This window comes from Desmodus rotundus, chromosome 2 (genome assembly GCF_022682495.2).
Source record: "Desmodus rotundus isolate HL8 chromosome 2, HLdesRot8A.1, whole genome shotgun sequence".
Taxonomy (NCBI): Eukaryota; Metazoa; Chordata; class Mammalia; order Chiroptera; family Phyllostomidae; genus Desmodus; species Desmodus rotundus.
The window spans coordinates 21,508,665-21,527,235 of record NC_071388.1 but is presented as its reverse complement, the minus strand read 5'-3'; the positions used below and the strand labels follow the sequence as shown (position 1 = coordinate 21,527,235).

The 18,571-nt window shown below is 38.4% G+C and overlaps 1 protein-coding gene across 4 annotated transcripts in view; it reads right to left on the bottom strand.

Moving 5' to 3' along the window:
* The window catches only part of MME (membrane metalloendopeptidase), a 90,310-nt gene extending 81,707 nt beyond the window's left edge, over nucleotides 1–8,603 (bottom strand). Inside the window, exons 1-3 of one of the 4 annotated variants that reach the window (XM_024562908.4) lie at nucleotides 8,366–8,603; nucleotides 3,660–3,829; nucleotides 2,885–2,920 (exon numbers count right to left, since the gene is read on the bottom strand). In XM_024562908.4, the coding sequence (XP_024418676.1) occupies nucleotides 2,885–2,920; nucleotides 3,660–3,819 (196 nt within the window). In that variant the 5' untranslated portion in view covers nucleotides 3,820–3,829; nucleotides 8,366–8,603. Of the gene's footprint in view, nucleotides 1–2,884; nucleotides 2,921–3,659; nucleotides 3,830–4,009; nucleotides 4,033–7,667; nucleotides 7,822–7,842; nucleotides 8,219–8,365 lie in introns of those variants that run through there. The other 3 variants (XM_045197123.3, XM_045197118.2, XM_053918035.2) reach the window with 3 other exon arrangements.
* Between the last annotated feature and the right edge of the window lie 9,968 nt (nucleotides 8,604–18,571).

Genomic DNA, 18,571 nt, shown 5'->3' with positions numbered 1-18,571 from the left:
CACACTGCTGCATTCCATATATAGACAAGTTAATTTAAAGTGTTTACCATAAACATCATTTTATGTATATTATGAATATTTAAATTCATAGATGCTCAGATTTAAGTACCTAACAATAAACAGATTTCAAGGCGACCCACAGCCTTCTGCAATATTTTTCTTTTGCCTTGAGATGGCCCCTTCACCTCTCAGGATCAAGGAGGGAGGTGCGCTTCCCAGCCACTGGCAGAAAGATTTAAGTTAGAATCAACTTCCGCTCAAACTAAGCACCGTGGGTATTGATACTTAATTTTCATTTCTCAAGAATTTCTGTACTCTGGTTTGGATTTTCCTAGCTTTTTAAAAAGTAAGGTATAGAATTGCTAGTAGGAGACTTTATATGTTTTTCAACATTTTTTTTTCGTCTTCATTTTCCTTTCCATCCACTCCACTCTTCTCATTCTCTCCCTTTCTTCATTACTTTTTTTTTTCCTGTTCAAGGTTTCCTTTAGAGTTTTCTTAATTTGCAGCAACTTCTAAAGCAATAGTTATATTCTCTATGGCAGAACAGATTTCTTAACTAGCAGAGGACTGTGTATGTGCATGGGTGTGAAATTGTATCCATAAGGGTTAATTTGAATTTCATTTTTTTCCACCCAGGAAGAATAATAACCATGGATATGAAAGTGTTCTAACAGATTGTGAACTAACAGAGCAGAATGAAGAAAAACACAATGCTGTTCAGCAACCTTGTTTACCACTGAAGCTATTTCCATTGTATACATTTCTCTGCCAAGATACGGTTCTACAAGGTGTTTTACATTTGGTATGACTTCTAAGCTACAATAAAAGGACATAGGTTAAATACATTTTAATGAGTTGAGACTTGTCAAATACTATTTAAAAAGCCAAATCCATACCTCCAAACACTAAGTCACATCTAAGATTCCAAATTTCAAATATCACATTTTTCTTGGTGTGGGTACCAATAGAAAAAACTGCCAAGGTCTCCTTGCCTACCTACTAGTCAAAGGATCCAGTTTCTTCAAAAACAAAATGTAAGAAAAAAGAAAGAGGGAAAAAAAGTGTGAGGGAGAAGAGAAGAGACTGTGTGAAAGAGACTTAAGAGACACGTGAGGTGTTCTAAGGACTGAGAAATTTAGAGATAATTAGAGGGCAATACATAAGTGGAAGTTTCTCAAAGCAGCACGGCACGAACATATACTAGGGCAGCTGGCAGAGGGAAGGGAGGGGGAGGAGTGGGGAGAGAGCAAATGGTAACTTTGACAACTTGGGCACATTATTAACTCTGGCACAGGGACCCTGGATATATCTCCCAGTCAAGGCACCTGTACAGCCATTTCTCTGGGGATAAAAGGAACTTATCTGATATCTGGGAAACCAGAATGACTGGACGGGAAATTGCCTGTTATGTTGAGGAGCAAATGGATGTGGCCCCAATCAAGTCTTCCTCAAGCTACCCCCATCTTGTCTCAGCTAAGTGTACAGCTAATGCAGTTAAGATCCAGAGCAAAAGAAATAACAACAACAACAGCAACAACAATAAATCAAAAAGCAATAAAGAAATGCAAAGGAGCACACATTCAAAATATTAGACTACAATCTTTCATCCTAAGATATCTTCCCATCATTATTTTGCGAAGGTCAGTGAAACAAAAACCCAGATAAGAATATACAACAGCAAACGGTTACAGATCTTTTGGGGCAGGTTATTTCTTGGAAGGAAGTTTAGAATCTCTTGTTAAAGGGCATTCATGTTATGTTTATATCCAGGGTGCTGTGCCCAGCTACACCTTTCTTCTCCTTGTCAAAATGTCTTTTTCACCACAGTCTGATGGATGTGACTTCTGCAGTTCCTTACACCTCTCTGACTTTTCCTTCTACTCTAGATTTTGATGTCCTCTCAAGTTCTGCCGTTACATCTCTTCTCTTCTCCTTTTGGGAACTTCAACACTCCCATGGCTCAGCTATCACCCCTGGGCTGACAGATCCTGCATCTGCCCCACAAAGGATTCTCCATCTCTGCCTACCTGCTGTCTGTCCCCACTGGGATGTCACCTCTGGCTTAGACTCAACACGTACACATCCGTATTAATCACACCCCTCCCCCAAACAGACTTACCTCCTAACTTTTCTATTTCTGTGTGCACTCGTACCATTCTCCTGAGTCCCTTAGGTTTTCAAACTTGGCATCATTTCCAAATTATTCAAATCCTTCATTTAGCCAGTCAGATCTATCAAGCCATCCAATTCTCCCTTTACTTTGCCCCATAGCTGTCTCATCCCACCACAGGTCAACCTCTCCAACTCACACCAGAATTACAGCAACAATCCCATCTACCCACTCTTCCTGGTTTATCACTTCTCACTTAATCCGCATAGACTAGCATTCCCAGAATCATCTTTCAATTTTTGCCTTATCAAGTGACCTGTTCAGGAAAATATCCATTTCTCTGTTATTACAACATCAAGGCTAAACATAGATTTTCAAAGCTCTCAATAATGCGCCCTTATCTATCGTGTCTACATTTTCACTGCTTCTCAGCAATGTGATTTATTCCTGCCATTCTTTCTCCTTGTCGGGAATTCCCTCTACTGTATCGCCTCTTCCAATCCTAGCCCTGCTTCAGGGCCCCTCCCAAATCTCAACTGCTCCAAGTAACTTAAGTGACTACGTGTCACTCCCTTCCGAAGTTCTTTTTTTTAGAATAAACATGTCAATTAATCTACTATTTAAATACATTTTTATTTTTCTTGACTATAAGTGATCCATAATGAATAAAATCATAAACAAAGCAAATTTAGAGATATATCTATTAGCATTTGATTTTTAAATGTTATACATTAATTACAACACTACTACATTTAAAAGCCATCTTCTTACCTGATTTTATGCATTCTGCTGACTTGCAAATACCATCTAGAAAAAGAAGGGTATACACATAAATATTTGCAATCCACATCTTCTAATTTCTCCCTATCTTTTGTTCTTCTAAAAACTGCCAATTATATAACCAATTCTGTAAAGCAAGAACTAAACCTTAATATTACATATCATTGTTAGTAGTTTAAAAATATGGAGGAATAAAGTGGGAAAATCCTAAATTAAAAATTTTCATTATAAAGAAAAATGTATTTGTTACATCATTTCTACCCACTAAGCTCTAGGTCTTTTAAATTGAAATAATCAGTTGTTTTAGTCTGGTAATCATGGTTTGTTTGTTATTTTGGTCATTAAGGAACCAATCTTTTCTAATCCTTATTGTGAAACACTTCTAAGACTCAATTTAGACCTCTCACATTCCTGTGCAGCCCTTTAGAATTTCAATGACACAACAAAATTGACTAATTGAAGTTGGCCACAAAACTGTGTATACTTTAATCAAATAAAACTATACATTAGAATCCTCATAAAATCAGCATGAGTGCATTAAATATACTTGGCAAGGAATAATTTAGCTCAAACATTAAAGACATTGTACTTTAGTCAAAGTTAATTGTCTTGACATATTGATGTTACATTTTATAAATGCACCTTTATAGCACTACCTTTAATTTAATTGTCTTTCTCCTTAACACATTAGCAGATGGGGAACGCATCAGATGGAGATTTCGCTCTCCTCGGCATTTACAAGTGCGGCAGCGTGGGAGGAACTCACCGTCGTAGTTTGCGTAGAGCGCTATCATCGTCACTGCGATGATGGCGAGGAGCAGGACCAGGACAGAGAGACTGATCTCCAGTGGGGTCCATCGCTGTTTCTTCTTTGGCTTTGGAGTGTTGTTATCAGTTATATCCATCTGACTTTCTGATCTGCCCATCACCTAAAGTCTGCAAAGAGTTTAAAAATTTTTTGTAAATGTTTCTAATACATTAGTAAACAGATCAAAAAGAAGAGGAGGTATATATATACAATATTCCAAATGCTTAATGTAGATGAATAAAGTTAAGGTTAACTTATTTTAAGTAAGAAATAAAAGTTTTTTGGTTGAAAGTGAAAATTTTTTTGACCTAGCTGATGTGGCTCCGTGGATTGAGTGCCTGCTGCAAACCAGGGGGCCACGGGTTGGATTCCCAGTCAGGGCACAGGCCTGGGTTGTGGCTGGGTCCTTAGTTTGGGGGGGTGCGTGGGAGGCAACCACACATTGATGTTTCCCTCTCTCCCTCTCTCTAAAAATAAATAAATTAAAATAAAAAAGTAAAGATTTTGATTCCAACAGAAGAATACAGAGCCCAATGAATGTGACAGGTCACTGTCGCAACCTTGTGTTTTTGGTTTTTATTTTGAATATGTTCACAGAAGATCCAAGCAAAACTAGATGAGAGATTCAGTTAAATATGCACATAGGATTCCTTCAGCAGTTCCTAAGCAAATAATTGCTGCACTATCATTAAGGAAAGTTTTAAACCAGCGTTCTGAACTTTGGACGATGTCAAAGGTGAATTTTATGTTGTGTTCCAGGGGTTTCCTTTATAAGCTTGGAAATCAATAACTAACACTTTGCGATTTTGACTAAGCAATAATTTGAAATAGAAGTGCAGATTAAAAACAAACATATGATAGTTTCTTCTGAGTCATAAAAACAACTTTTGAATTTACAGCTCAAAATTATGACTACTGCTGATAAGGGCAGCTATTAACTGGTAAGACAACATTTGAAAATGGTCACTCGCTGGACCAAAAGTCAGTGGTTCACCTCCAGGGATGAAAGGTGTTAACCATAATTTCTTTGTGCGAGTGAAGAAGAAAAAAATATGATTTTAAAAATCCTACCTTGTAGGTAAGGGTAACAGTGGTCAAGATGTTTATTTAACTCATATCTATTTTAATATTAATACTTCTAACAATAGCAGACATTTATTGAGAACTTTCATGTGTCAGGCGTAGCTGTTCATGCTTTACATGTACTAATGCCTGTAATCTTTGTAAGGCGGATATTGACATTCTGTACATCAGGGATATTGACAACCCTGTACATCAGGAAACGGAGGCACAGAAATGTCAGGTAATTTGCCCAAGGCTACACATTAGTACATGTTTTTCATAAAGAACACATTTGGTCACTGTTTGACATAAAATTGTGTCATCGTATAATAAAAGCTACTGTAGATCATACTGCCTAAGTTTCGGGCAGAAATTTAAGGGATATTAAGCCTAAACATCTGATTTCATTATGTTTCTTTTAGAGGCCTATTGATTCTCTATGGGCCATCTACGAAAGCCCAGATAACTTCAATTTTCCTGCAGGGCTGTAATGTAGAAAAGAGCATTGTGAACTAACAGATTAACTTTTTATAGCTTGATGAAAATTAAGCATATAATTTAGTTCCTAGATGAAGCAACTGCTCAGAATTGCTCTTTTAGGTAAAGATCTTTCTCGAACATACACAGTTCCCTGAGGGTGTGTTTTGTGGAAACTGAGGCCCAGAATAAAGTAGAAACAGAGTCTACATTTGAAGTGTGGTCTGGCAGACCCAGCAGATAACTAGAAATTTAATCTCCCTGGTGAATTATTAGTAAGTAAACCACGATAACTAAACTTGAAAGTTCTGGACGCAGAGTCTTAAGCATCCTCTCCCCTTGATTACATGAGGCTATAACCAAGGACAGACTTTCAAATAAAAATATTTTATTAGACCATGAAAACCGTGTCTGCTCAATAAAAGTGGAATGTAATGTACCTGAATGTTAAAATGTCTTTCTTAATGGTTATGTAACTCATGTTGTCTTGGTCTCAGCCCCTGGGGTTATGATATGGAATTACATTGATCGTAGTCCTTGTAGTTTTAATAGGGGTGGTTGGGGAAAGAAAAGATGAAAACAAATTTAACACTTACACCATACAGGGAGATAAACAATCAAAACTTTGCCAGTTGCCTCAGAATAAACCAACACTGACCTAAAGAACATATGAATGTGAGTCACATTTGCAGAAGTATTTCCCTTTCTTGAGTATTTCTCTCCCTGCTCTAATAATATCTCAAAAGACAATCTAAAGAAACATAATATGACCCACTTCTCTTTTTAGTTCTTTCTCTGAAACAACAGTTTCCCCAGAAAAACTTAAGAATCAGTGCAGCTAGGGGTTAAATGAAAGGTGCTCTCCAGCGCCACCAGGCTTCTGCAGGAAAACTTCTGGGCTCTTAGTGGTTCTGCACCCAAGGCAGCAGAAATCATTATAAGGAACTGAAGGCAGGGACTGAAGCTGTTTAGTCCTTTTACCTAAGTCAAAGAACACCAGCTTTGAATCACCTGCAAGCTCTCCATCTGCCCTTTTTGTAAATCCTCTGCAAATTTCAGTCTTTTTGTTCCTAAGTAGTACTGGTCAATAATAGCACCGAGCAACAGCAGAAATGACCCAAGTTTAACCTCCTAATTAACTTTGTTACTCATTTTCAGGTAATTCTGGTGGATTCAGTACCTTCTTTTAAAGAAATAGAGGTCAGAATCTTGGACCTCAGGATGAAACATATTATCAAGTCCCAGATACTTGAGTACTCAACTCTACCACACCCAACACCATTTGAGAGAGGGTTTGGAAAGGACAGCAATTACACAAAAGAAAAACACATACATAAAAGTTGATACTTGCAGTCTCCAAATAAAACAAGATATACCAAAACATATTTCACCTTTACCAGAAATATGCTAGAAAGCGTAAACAGAAAAGTAGACGCTTTCACGGGAGAGAATAGAGAATTAAGAGATCTAACCCAAAAGAAGCCTACCAACTTGAGAACATCATCCAAATAAATGATTATTTTGCTTAAGTGAAAGCTGAATTTCAAAGCAGTATATAGCAGAAATGCTTATACCAGTTGTGGATAGTCACGTAGTCAAATCAAAGAACTCACAGCATAATTGGTTTGTTAAAAGGAAGTCTATAAACTTAAGCAATTTTCGTCTTCACAGCACATTACTACATTAATATTTCAGCAAGTGCCTGAAGGTACACTATGCAATTAAAGTTTGTATTCTGGAAACTGAGGCACAGGAAGCTGGAGAAACAAGTTCCAGAGTTAACTGTAGCTTCAGAAGCGGAGGAGGCAGGTACGCAAGAGAAATCATCTTGTTTTCCCTGGGCGTTAATTTGTAGGTGTTTGCCGGGCCAGGAAGATGGAGTTCTGGACACAAAGTGCCATCCACATTACTCCCATACGCTACTCAACGAAAGTCACTGCACTGAGTCCAAGAAACTGTCGGACAATTGTGGAGTGCTGGAACCCAGCAATAATGCAGCAGAGAGAAGTTACACGCCTTCATAACTGATTTGCCCATGAGGAGCTCCCAAACGCTGACGCTGTAAACCAGGTACCACTTTTCAGTTTAAATTACCATTTGCATCATATATGGGAGAGGAATAGGCTTGACCGAGTGGCTAAAGATGAATGTTAGGTTGCAAAATCCTTATTTTCAAATTACATATAGACTGAGATCGACTAAGTAAGGAAACTTTCATCTACGAAAGAAGTGCCTCCCACCCCTGCCAACCAACCTCTGTGTGATTTAAGTACGCTATACTGCACAAATTACATAATAGGAAACTAAGGTTCTAAGCAAAATGAAGAGGAGAGATAATGAAAAGATGTTCAGGTTAGGAAAAGTAAGAATAGAAAAGTGAGTTGCAAATAAGGAGAAAATCGGACAGAAATCAAAATGAAAACAAACCTTGCTTAAAAAATAATAATAAAACCAGTGTCTGTAGAGCGGAACGGCAAATTCCCAGCCCCCAAACCAGCCCCGCCGCAAAGAGGCAGCGTGATCTCGGTAACCGCACTCAACTCCCGGTGTCAGCGGCCGCAGGGAGCTATGGCAATGAACCCGGAGAGGCTACCGGACTCACTCGAGAGCCCTCCTCCAGGTCACCTCGGCCCCCTGCCCTTGCTCTTCAGGTCCCAGTGCGGCTCCTTCTCCGGACACGCCTCCCTTGTCGGTGGCCGCGGGGTCCCGGGCGCCGAGATCGCGCCGGACCCGAGCCGTGGCCCCGCTCCGCGCGCTTCGAGGGCAGCCGCTCCCTCCAGCCGGCCCCGACCTCCCCGCGCGCATGCCAGCGGCTCCCACCGGCCGGGCTCTCGCGCCCTTCGGACCCCTCTCCTGGCGCTCCCAGGTGCCCGCTCGCTCTCCCGGGACTCGCCAGTGGGATTCGGGAGAAGTTGAAGGCTGCTGAGCAGACACATCCCGACCAATGAGCGCGCGGGGCCAGGCGCCCCGCCGAGCGCCGGTCCGACCGCAAGTCAGCCCGGGAGCGACTGGAGCGGCGCGGGGCCCCCGGCCGCGCCGAGCGGAGGCCGGGCGCCGGGGAGGTTACCGGCCCGCCGCGGCCGGGGCCCCGGGCATCCCTCGGGCCCGCACCCGGAAGGACTCACCGTGGCCTCTCAGCAGATCCCGCGCCGGGAGTTGGGCGGCTGCTCCCGCCTGCGCTCGGTCCGGCTTCGCCACTTGCTCATCTCTGCGCCCCGCGCGTCTCGGCGCTCTCACCACCCCCCTCCTCGCCGCTGCAGGACCAGCGAGAGGAGCAGTTCCCTGGGTGACCTGAAGGTTTCCGCTAGGTCTCCCCAATCCTGTCACATCACGCGTGGGGGCCGGGTGTGCCTGCCTGTGCGTGTGAGTGTGTGTAAGAACCCCCCACCCCCACCCCGTGCCCCACCTCACCCTCCCCAAAAGGGCTATGTCAAACATTCTTGGAATTGCTTAGCCTGGGGCTTTCTAGAAAACAATACGTTGCCTCTTCGAGATCTGTGAAGTGCTGATGAAGATCCTATCTTCCTCCCTACTGGAGCTCTTCTCGTTTTCTCACGTTCTCATTTGATCCCTTTCCTCCCTTCACCCAGGTTTACTTCCTTTCTCATTTTCCTTTATTTCTCTCCCTCCTTCCTTCTTGTTTCTTTCTTTTCTTTGCCTCAGTCTCCCCTTTTCCTTCTCTCCTTCCTTTCTTTTCTCCTTTGCTTTTCTTCCCCCTCTTTCTTTTTCTTGCTCAGACCAACATGATGTCAAGAGCCACACTCTGTACTGCAACTCCACTCCTGCTTCCTGACTCGGGAATCTTGTAATGAGTGTACCTGAGGGCTGGGAGACGAAGAGTGAGAGAGTCGGAGAAAAATAAGCTACAGTGTGTCTGTACTATGTTCTAAAATTACATGTAATGTGTCTGGGGCCCTTGTCAGTTAAATGCAGCCAAACAGCACGTCATTTAAGACCTGTGGTTCCTTCTCTAGGGGGTAAAAAATAAACCAACAAAATACTTTTTCCAAGAGAGCTGTTTCTTTATAAAAGCTGCCTCTGTCAGCTATAAATATCAAGGAGCTCAGAAAAAGTGAACATCCTCTATTTTAAAAAAATTTTTTGCTTCCTTAATTTTTAGTTCAATTATTCAATTATTCATGTATATGAGCAGCTTTAACATTGATCCTTTTCCTCGTTTGAATCACATATAATTGCAAACACTCACACTCACCCACACACCGCTTGGGAAATTTGTACTGAAATACAGGTGGATTTTCCTAAACTCGGCAATATCTGTTTTTTTTAATTGATATGTTCAGAGCATTTCACCCCAAAAAGCAGCCATATCTGTTTTTAATATCAAAATAACTCACTGCCTGACAGACCTTCTGCACTGATAAGTTTTACGTACTTTTCGTAGTAGAGAAAGCTGAACAGCAGGAAGAAAAAGTGACACTCCCCATTGAAACAGCAAATGGAATACAGCGGACAGTCGTTAAAAGAAGTCACAACAATCATTAAATTAGATTAATATAGAGAGATCTGATGCATAGATGTCAAAAGTATTTTCTGTGTTTTACTCTTTCTTGGTGCACAGTTCCGGACAATACGTAATCCTCCCAGCAATCTGAAAATAGGGGTGTAATTACCCCACAAATGATTCTAAGGAGCTCGGCTAAGTTAACACCATTGGGAAGTGTCTGAACAGGAATTTGAACCCAATTCATTTTGACTCAAATGTTGAGTTAGTGGTGTCCACACTTTACAGAGACCTTGGGGCATGGGTAGATAGATAGCGTAGAAGCATAGACAGGCGATTCGCTAAGATACATTCTGTGAGAAAGCTAGATCTTCTAACACTCCAGTGCTTCCTTTTCATTACGCTTCAGCTAAATTACCAAAATGTTATTTCAGCCTTACATAATCAACAAGGAATTAGAATGAGTTACAGAAGTCTTTCATTTTTTTCCATGTATTAAGTTCCTCAGTTCCTTCATAAGGAGCCATGTGCATTAAAAATTAAATGTATTTCTTCCAATTAACACAATAATGAATGTTGGTGGGGAGAGAAATGTCTTGGGAATCCCTAAATTTGCATTTGAACAGGAAATTCCATAAACTCATATGCCTAGTCTTAACATTTCAATTTGAACTTCTCACTCTAGTTTCTGTTTTGTAATTTTCACAAAAGTTTTAAGCAAGAAACGTTCCTTTGGAACATAATAATATATCCTTGCAGTTCAGGAATACCTTATCACCAGTGGAAAATGAGATGGTTTGCTTTGTTTATAGTACCTCTAAACTTAGGCCTGAAAGTTGAAAACAAAGATAATTCATTTTTTTTTAAACTAAAGACTTGCTAATGAAAACTTTGTGGATTATTTAGTAATGAGTACTGTGGATCCCAGAGAAGAAAAATTCACTTGATGTAAACCCTGAAAAAAATTTATCTGTTGAGATAGACTCCTCATGCTCAACTGAGGGCCCACATTTTATGAAAAATAAGAGCCTAGTGGCTATTTGCTGACAGGGGCTCCTCACATACTCTGTATAACAAGAAGAACCTGAGACCGAACTTTCCCCCACTACGACGTCCTGCCTGGTTACCCCAAGTCAACCACTGCAAGGAAGCCCTGGTTTGTCTTTTGACCAATGGACTGATACCTGCTCTGTCCAATCAGAATTACACACATTATAGTCTCATTTGCATCTAGACCAATCAATTGAACAATCAGACCTGCACAATTGAGACTAATCAGAATGGTACAATTGGAAACCTCATTTACCTGAAACTCACTAAAATGGGAACTGTGAGCAGGAAAATTCCCTCTAAAAGGTTACTTTGTCTATGTCTCTTGGGAGTACAATTTAGGTTACTACCTGAATCTGTGTCTCCCAGTCTGCAGCTTTTTTTTTTTTCTTTTTTCTTTTGTTCAAATAAATGCTTTCCTTCCTTACTGAAGCCTAAAATTAATTTTAGTTTACAGTTTTAACTTGTTGCAAGGGGAGGGGGAAACCCCTGCAGGAAGTCAATTTAAAGATTCACTCTTGGTAGCGGTATTTTAGGGAGAAAAAAAATAGAGTATATAGCAAAGAAAAATGCATAAAGTTATTTTCAGGCTCTGACTTTCAGCTGAAGTCTTAATCTCAATAAAGTTCACCAGAAATTTCAGGGTTTTATCAAAAATGCTAATGGAAGTTTGAAAAAATATTTTTAAAAGGTATCAAGTAGAGTCTCCAGTAAGGAAACTCAAAAAACTGAGATTTACAGAGTTGTCTAAGGCCATGCAGTTTTTTGAGTTACAAGAACAGAGGAGAAAATAGCCCTCTTGGCTGTCGTGCATAAGTTATTAAGCATGGAATGCATTGGTTCTGGCGAGATGTAGAGTAGGTTCTTAAAAGCTGTCTTTGTCTACAACACAAACACTTGATAAAGTATTTTTTAAAGGTTCTTTAAGTGCACCATTGAGCCAACAAGAAAGTGAAGGAAAACTTCAGAAGCCAAAAATATGGGGAGCCAGGAGCCCAAAAAAGGTGTTGAATGCTGAGTAAGGTGTTGCTGTTGGGCATTTATCTGTCTGAGGATGCCTCACCCAACCTAGAACTTCAGCTCTCACAGGCTCTGTAAAGGCCAGGGACGGCGCTCAAAGCCTAGCACAGACAGAAGAAAAGTCAGACCAGAGATTTCTACCTAAAGCTGAGACGACTGAGAAGAAACATCTGCAGTGAAGAGGTGAACTAGAAAAAAGAATAAAACTGAAACCCCATTCCCACTCCTCCCTATTGCCCCAACTATAAACATATTTGCTTTTCTACTGATTTAGGCAGTTTACATCAAAAAGGTACAAATTCATGGTCAAGCCAGAAATCAGATCATTTGTGGTAGGGTGTAACGTTAGAATTTATACCAATTGTGTGGCCTGAAAATCCCCAATGAAAAGATTTATGGTTAAGTGGTCCTAGCTAGACTATGCCAAAAACTGAGAGAGTTATTACCACCTAATTCTCAGTAAAGGAACTTCTTGAGAATGAATTTATAAAACAAAATGAGAGTAGATAGAACACCTGATGTAAAAGAAGAAATGATAAGCCAAGAATATGCTAACAACATGCGTAAATCTAAATAAACATTGACTAAAAAATGTATGAAGATAAAAAGTACTGGATAAAGGTAGCGTGTAACTTAAGATAGTATTAATTAGAGTTAAGACACTCTGACATGCCTACTTCTGTTGTTGGTAAAGGGATTCTGAACAGGCTTCCCCAAGATGAGCCACTTTGGCGTGTGAATTAGTTTGAGCTGAAGGCAATTGAAACCCTTCAGGCTCATGGGAAAATTTCACCTCTCCCTTAAAGAGTTTAACTTTGGAGCCTTGTTCATAATAAGAGTTATTACCAGAGATAACTTTTTATGCCCTATTTACAGGGCAGGGCAAACATCTAATTACTGAACATCTGCTCTTCCTTTTGTCCTACCAATGACCTTCCTTCTCTCTGAAGCCCCAAGGTGTCTTGCTTCATCCTTAACTCGGAATGTCACGTATACCTGTGGAGGAGAGACTATTCTGTGACGTAACTGCTGCCAGACCCTCGAGCTAAATTGGAGCCAGACCCTGGAGATTGCTTCCCATAAATCCCCTTCAGTTTATCTGATCAACCCCTCACCTATAGCTCCTGACATGCCAGTTCTTAGAACAGGCAGATGTTCTGTCCCAGGCAAGCATGTAAGGCATTTTTTTCTTATCTGGCTGGGACAGGTCACCCTTCAGAACCAGTAACCGCCCTGCCCTGTTTCTTATAATTCTTTAGTGTCTGCAGCTCGGAGAGGCAGTTCTTATGAATGTTTCCTTATCAATACCTCACTTTCCCTTTCTGTCTCTGAACTTCTCGTGTATGTGGGGTTTCTCACTCAGTCATAGATGTGGGGTTCCCATACATATGTATATAAGTAAATTTGGTTTATTTTTTGTTAATATGTCTCATGTTGATATGATTATTAAACCAGTTGGAAGAACATAGAAGGGTAGAGGCAAGTTTCTTCGTCCTCTACATTGGAAAGGAGGTTATTGAAACTGATCCATTTTAGACTTTATTACTTACACATGCAAAAACTACTAGTGTGCTCACTAAGAGAAGTAGAGTGCATAAGGTCAAACATTGCAGACAGAAAAAAAACTAGAATTAAATAAAAGTCAATCTAATGAAGGACAAAGAAAGAGAAAGAGAAAAAGTGAAATATTGGAAAAGGATATAAAGTACAAAATAAGGTGGTAGAAATAAATCCAAATATATTAATTACAATAAATATAATTAAACCTAATTCTCCAGTTAGGAAATAAAGATTTGTATTACAATACATAAGCAAAATTCAGCTATTATCTTCTGTTTAAGAGACATATCTAAAACATAAGACTATAAACTAGTTAAAAGCAAAATGATAGAAAAAGATACATCAAATAAATATTAACCAATAGAGAGCTGGTGCAAAAATATTGGATTTGGAAAAAAATTGACTTAAATTTTACCTATGAAGAGAATAATCCATTCAGCAGGATGATTTAAATTTAAAAATATTTATTTATTTATGGAGTTTTCCATTTAATTTTGTCAGACCACAGTTGACTGTGGGCAACTGAAACCATGAAAAGCAAAACCTCAGATAAGATCTTTAAAATTTACTACTTACATTTGTAAAAGAAGAAACCGCAGATAAAACAGAAATTAGATGATGAGAATGTTGTAGGCTGCTAGATCCAATATATTTTAAAACTGAGATGAAATGGATTCCTAGAAAAATACAAATCACAAAAGCTGGCTCAAGAAGAAACAGAGACCCTAAATAATCTTCTAATCATTAAGTAAATCTAGCTAACAGTACAAATCTTCTCATAAAGGGAGAACAAAGAAACAGGGCCACACATTTTTTCAAAGGCATATTCTACCTTAAATCAAGGGAATGGACAATTTTATTCTCATATAACTTTCTATAGAATAAGGGGGAATATTTCCCAATTCATTTTATGAGGTTAGTATAACCACACTAATAACCGAATGGTATCTGAAGGGAAAATTAAGATCAAACTCACTCATGAATTTTGAAGCAAAAATGCTAAAAAAATATGTTTGCTAACTGAATGCAGGCAATGTATAAAAAATTGCTCAAAAAACTAGGAATACAAGTTTGGTTAAGCATTAAATATTATATTTGGAGGGCCTAGATGATACATTTAGAAAAGAAACAAAGAAAGAAAGAAATAGAGAAAGGGAGGAGGGACAACAGGGAGACAGTCAGGGGAAAGAAAAGAAAAATGAAGGAAAGAATTAAGCAAATAATGGAAAAACTATCATTGTTTAAAAATAGTGTGACCACCGATACTGGAAAACCCAAGTAATCTATTAAGAACTTACTAGTATTTATAAGAGAGTACTATTCATTGGATATAAGGTAATTTTAAAAAGTTAATTGCATATTTATAGAGCACAAACCAAAAGTTAGAAGACATAATCTTAATAAGACCTGTATATAGTTACAAATATATATGTATTGATAATTGTATAAACACAAATATAGATATAGAAAGATATTGCTTAGAAAGAAATCCTGTAAGAAATGTGGAAGTTGTAAGTCTTAACTGAAGGTTACTGAAAAGACCAGGTAAACTGAGGATTAAATCAGGTACCCGGGGCTGAATATTCAACATAATAAAAATAGCAGTTCTTTTTAATCTATAGATTAAGTGCAATGTCAATCCAATGCCAACAGATTATTTTTTAGAAATATGATAAGTTGATTATAAAATGTTGATGGAAGAGCAAAGGGAAAATTATAAGCAGAAAATTCTTTTCTTTTAAAAAATGTAGTATGGATTTAACCTACTAGATAAGAAGACATGAAGCAATTTTAATGGTAATTTACTAATTAGTAATTTTTTTATTGACTCAAAGAAAATAGATCCATGGAATATAATAAGGATACCAAAAGCGGACTCATACATAAAAGAAAACTTGATATATGCAGAATTGACAATACGGGTAGATAGGGAAGGAATTAACAATTTTTAAAATAGTGATGAGAACTTTAGATGAAAAACATGCATAACGACTCAATACCAAGAAATTTAGTTCTACATGAATTAAGGATTTAAATGTAATAGGCAGAACTTTTTTATAGTGTCAAAAATGTTAGAAGTATAGGGAAGTGGATATCTTTATGACTTTGTGATAAGGAATGATTTGAAAACCCCCAAAGTTCAAACATAAAGAGATTGATAAATTTAATTACAAATTCAATTGTATTTCTATTTGTCAAAAAAACAAAAGAAGAGAAGACAATCAACGCACTAGGGAAAGATATTGCCAACACATAAAAGTGGAAAATTATTTGAATATATAAAAACCTTCAAATAAAAGCCAAATAATTCCCCCAAATGAAAAACACATAGACAGACATTACAATGAAGACTGAATAGGAATGACCATAGCATATGAGAAGATACACCATCTCATTAATAAATAGGTAAGTGCCAATTAAAACTCCAAGATATAATCAAGTTTCAGTCACCCGACTTCTTACACATCATTGGTAAGAGTATCGAATTGTCCGGTCTGCCAGAAGGAAACAATGCCCTTACACGAGGCAAAAGAGATTATTGGCTATCCGTTCAATGAAATTTTGGGCGTTTGCTAGCACAAAGGTAGAAAAACTTGATCTGTAAAGGGCCAGGTATTTAATGTTTTAGGCTTTGTCCACACGTTTCTGTTGAATTTTTTTTCTTTTTTACCCCCCCCCCAAAAAAAAAGTAAAAAAAAAAGAGAAAACCTTAGCTTGAGGGCTCTACAAAAAACAGACTTCAGACCACTCTTGGATTTGACCATCCGGCAGTAGTTTGCTAGGGTGTTCATCTTGGGCTGACTTTCTATTGCCCACACTGTTTTAAACTCTGAAAAGGTAGAAATTTTGCTGGTAGTAATACCATTGAAAAGATAACCCCATACATTATATTTTATTGTTCTAGGCCAATACAAGTTTTGACAGGCCTACTACCCTTGAGCCAAAGGTTTTAGAAAACATTTGCATTATCTAGAAAAATTGAAGCATGTAAAATCCAATCCAGCAATTCAACCAAGAGTACTTCAGATAAGTACTCTAGAAAAAAGCCTACGTGTGTGTCCAAGGAAATATGTGCAAGACTTCATAGCAGCATTCTCTCTAATAATAATTAAAAAGCTGTAAATAACACAAAAAGTTCATTGATAAAACAATGGCTAAAATATTGTAATACATTTATAAAATGGAATACTAGAATACTACACATAATGTATAATAACGAACTGAAGCTTAACAAATCAGTATGGATCATTCAAAAATAACGTTGAATGAAAAAGCAAGCAAATCCTGTGCAGAACTGAATAGATACAAAGAAAACAAAAGATAAAATGATTATGGATTCAGGGAAGGCTTAATTTAGTGGGTAATCGAAAGGCAAACAAGCATTTTCAATAGAACGTGGTAATTTTCATAATTGAGTTGTATCCAAAGTTCATTTAAAATAAGTGACAGGGAAACTCCTTTTTCAATTACAGTTGACATTTAATATTATTCTATTTTTTAAAAGGTTTTATTTATTTATTTTTAGACAGAGGGGAAGGGAGGGGGAAAGAGAGTGAGAGAAACATCAATGTGTGGTTGCCTCTCATGCTCCCCACACTGGGGACCTGGCCAGCAACCCAGGCATGTGCCCTGGTTAGAAATAGAACCAGTGGCCCTTTGGTTCACAGGCTGGTACTCAGTCCACTGAGCCACACCCACCAGGGCATTTTTAAAATTATTATTATTTTTATCCACACCTGAGGACATACTTACTGACTTTAGAGAGAGGGTAAGGGAGGGAGGAAGAGAGGGAGAAAAATACCAATGACAGGGAGAAGCATCCATCAGTTGCTTCTCATTTGTGCCCCACCTGGGGACTGAGCTCTCAACTTGGTCAGTCATGTGCCCTGACCAGGATTCAAACCCATGACCTTTTGGTTTATGAGATGACACCCAACCAACTGAGCCACACTGGCCAGGGTCATTTAATAGTATTTTATATTAGTTTCAGGTATATGACACAGTGCTTAGACATTTATGTAATTTACAAAGTGATCCCCTCCCCCCCGTAAGTCTAGTACCCACCTGGCACTGTATATAGTTATCACAATTATTGACTATATTCCCCTCTGTTGTACTTTACATCCTCATGACTATTTTGTAACTACTAATTGTACTTCTTTCACCTTTTTCATTCAGACACCATCACCCTTCCAACTGGCAACCATCAGTTTGTTTTCTGTATCTGTGAATGAATTTCTATTTGTTTATCTTGTTCTTTAGATTGCACACAATAAGTGAAATCATATGATAATTATCTTTCTCTGTCCAACTTACTTCGTGTCGCATAATAACCTCTAGGTCCCTCCATGTTGTCACAAATAGTAAGGTTTCATTCTTTTTTTGTGGCTGAGTAATATTCCATTTTATATATATATACCACCACTTTTTTACCCATTCATCTATAGATGGGCCCTTGAGTTCCCTCCATATATGGTTAGCTGGGTCATAAGGTGTTTTCATTTTTAATTTTTTGAGGAACCTCCACACTGTTTTCCACAGTGGCTGCACCAGTCTGCATTCCCACCAACAATGCGTGAGTGATCCCTTTTCTCCATATTCTCACCAACACTTGTTTGTTGATCTACTGATGATAGCCATTCTGGCAAGTGTGCATTAATAGCATTTTTATATAGCAATAATGAACTAACAGAAAGAGAAACTAAGAAAACAATCCTGTTTACAATTGTATAAAAAAATTCCTAGAAATAAGTATAACCAAGGAGGTAAAAGACCCGTATTTGGAAAATTACAAGACACTGAAGAAAGAAATTGAAGAAGACACAAACAAATGGAAGCATATATTGTACTCACGGACAGGAAGAATTAATATGTGTTAAATGTCCATACTACCCAAAGCAATCTATAGATTCAAGGCAGTCCTCCCCAATCAAATTACCAATGGCATTTCTCACAGAAGAACAAATAATCCTAAAATATAGATATAGAACCACACAAGACTCCGAACAGCCACAGCAATCTTCAGAGAGAACAAATTCAGAGGTATCATGCTACCTGATATCAAACTATGTTACAACCCTATAGTAATCAGAACAGCATGGTACTGGCTTAACAACAGACACAGAGGTCAGTGAAACAGAATAGAGAGACCAGAAGTAAACCCACACCTATATGGTCAATTAATCTATGACAAAGAAAGCAAGAATGTATACAGTTTCTTCAATAAATGGTGTTGGGA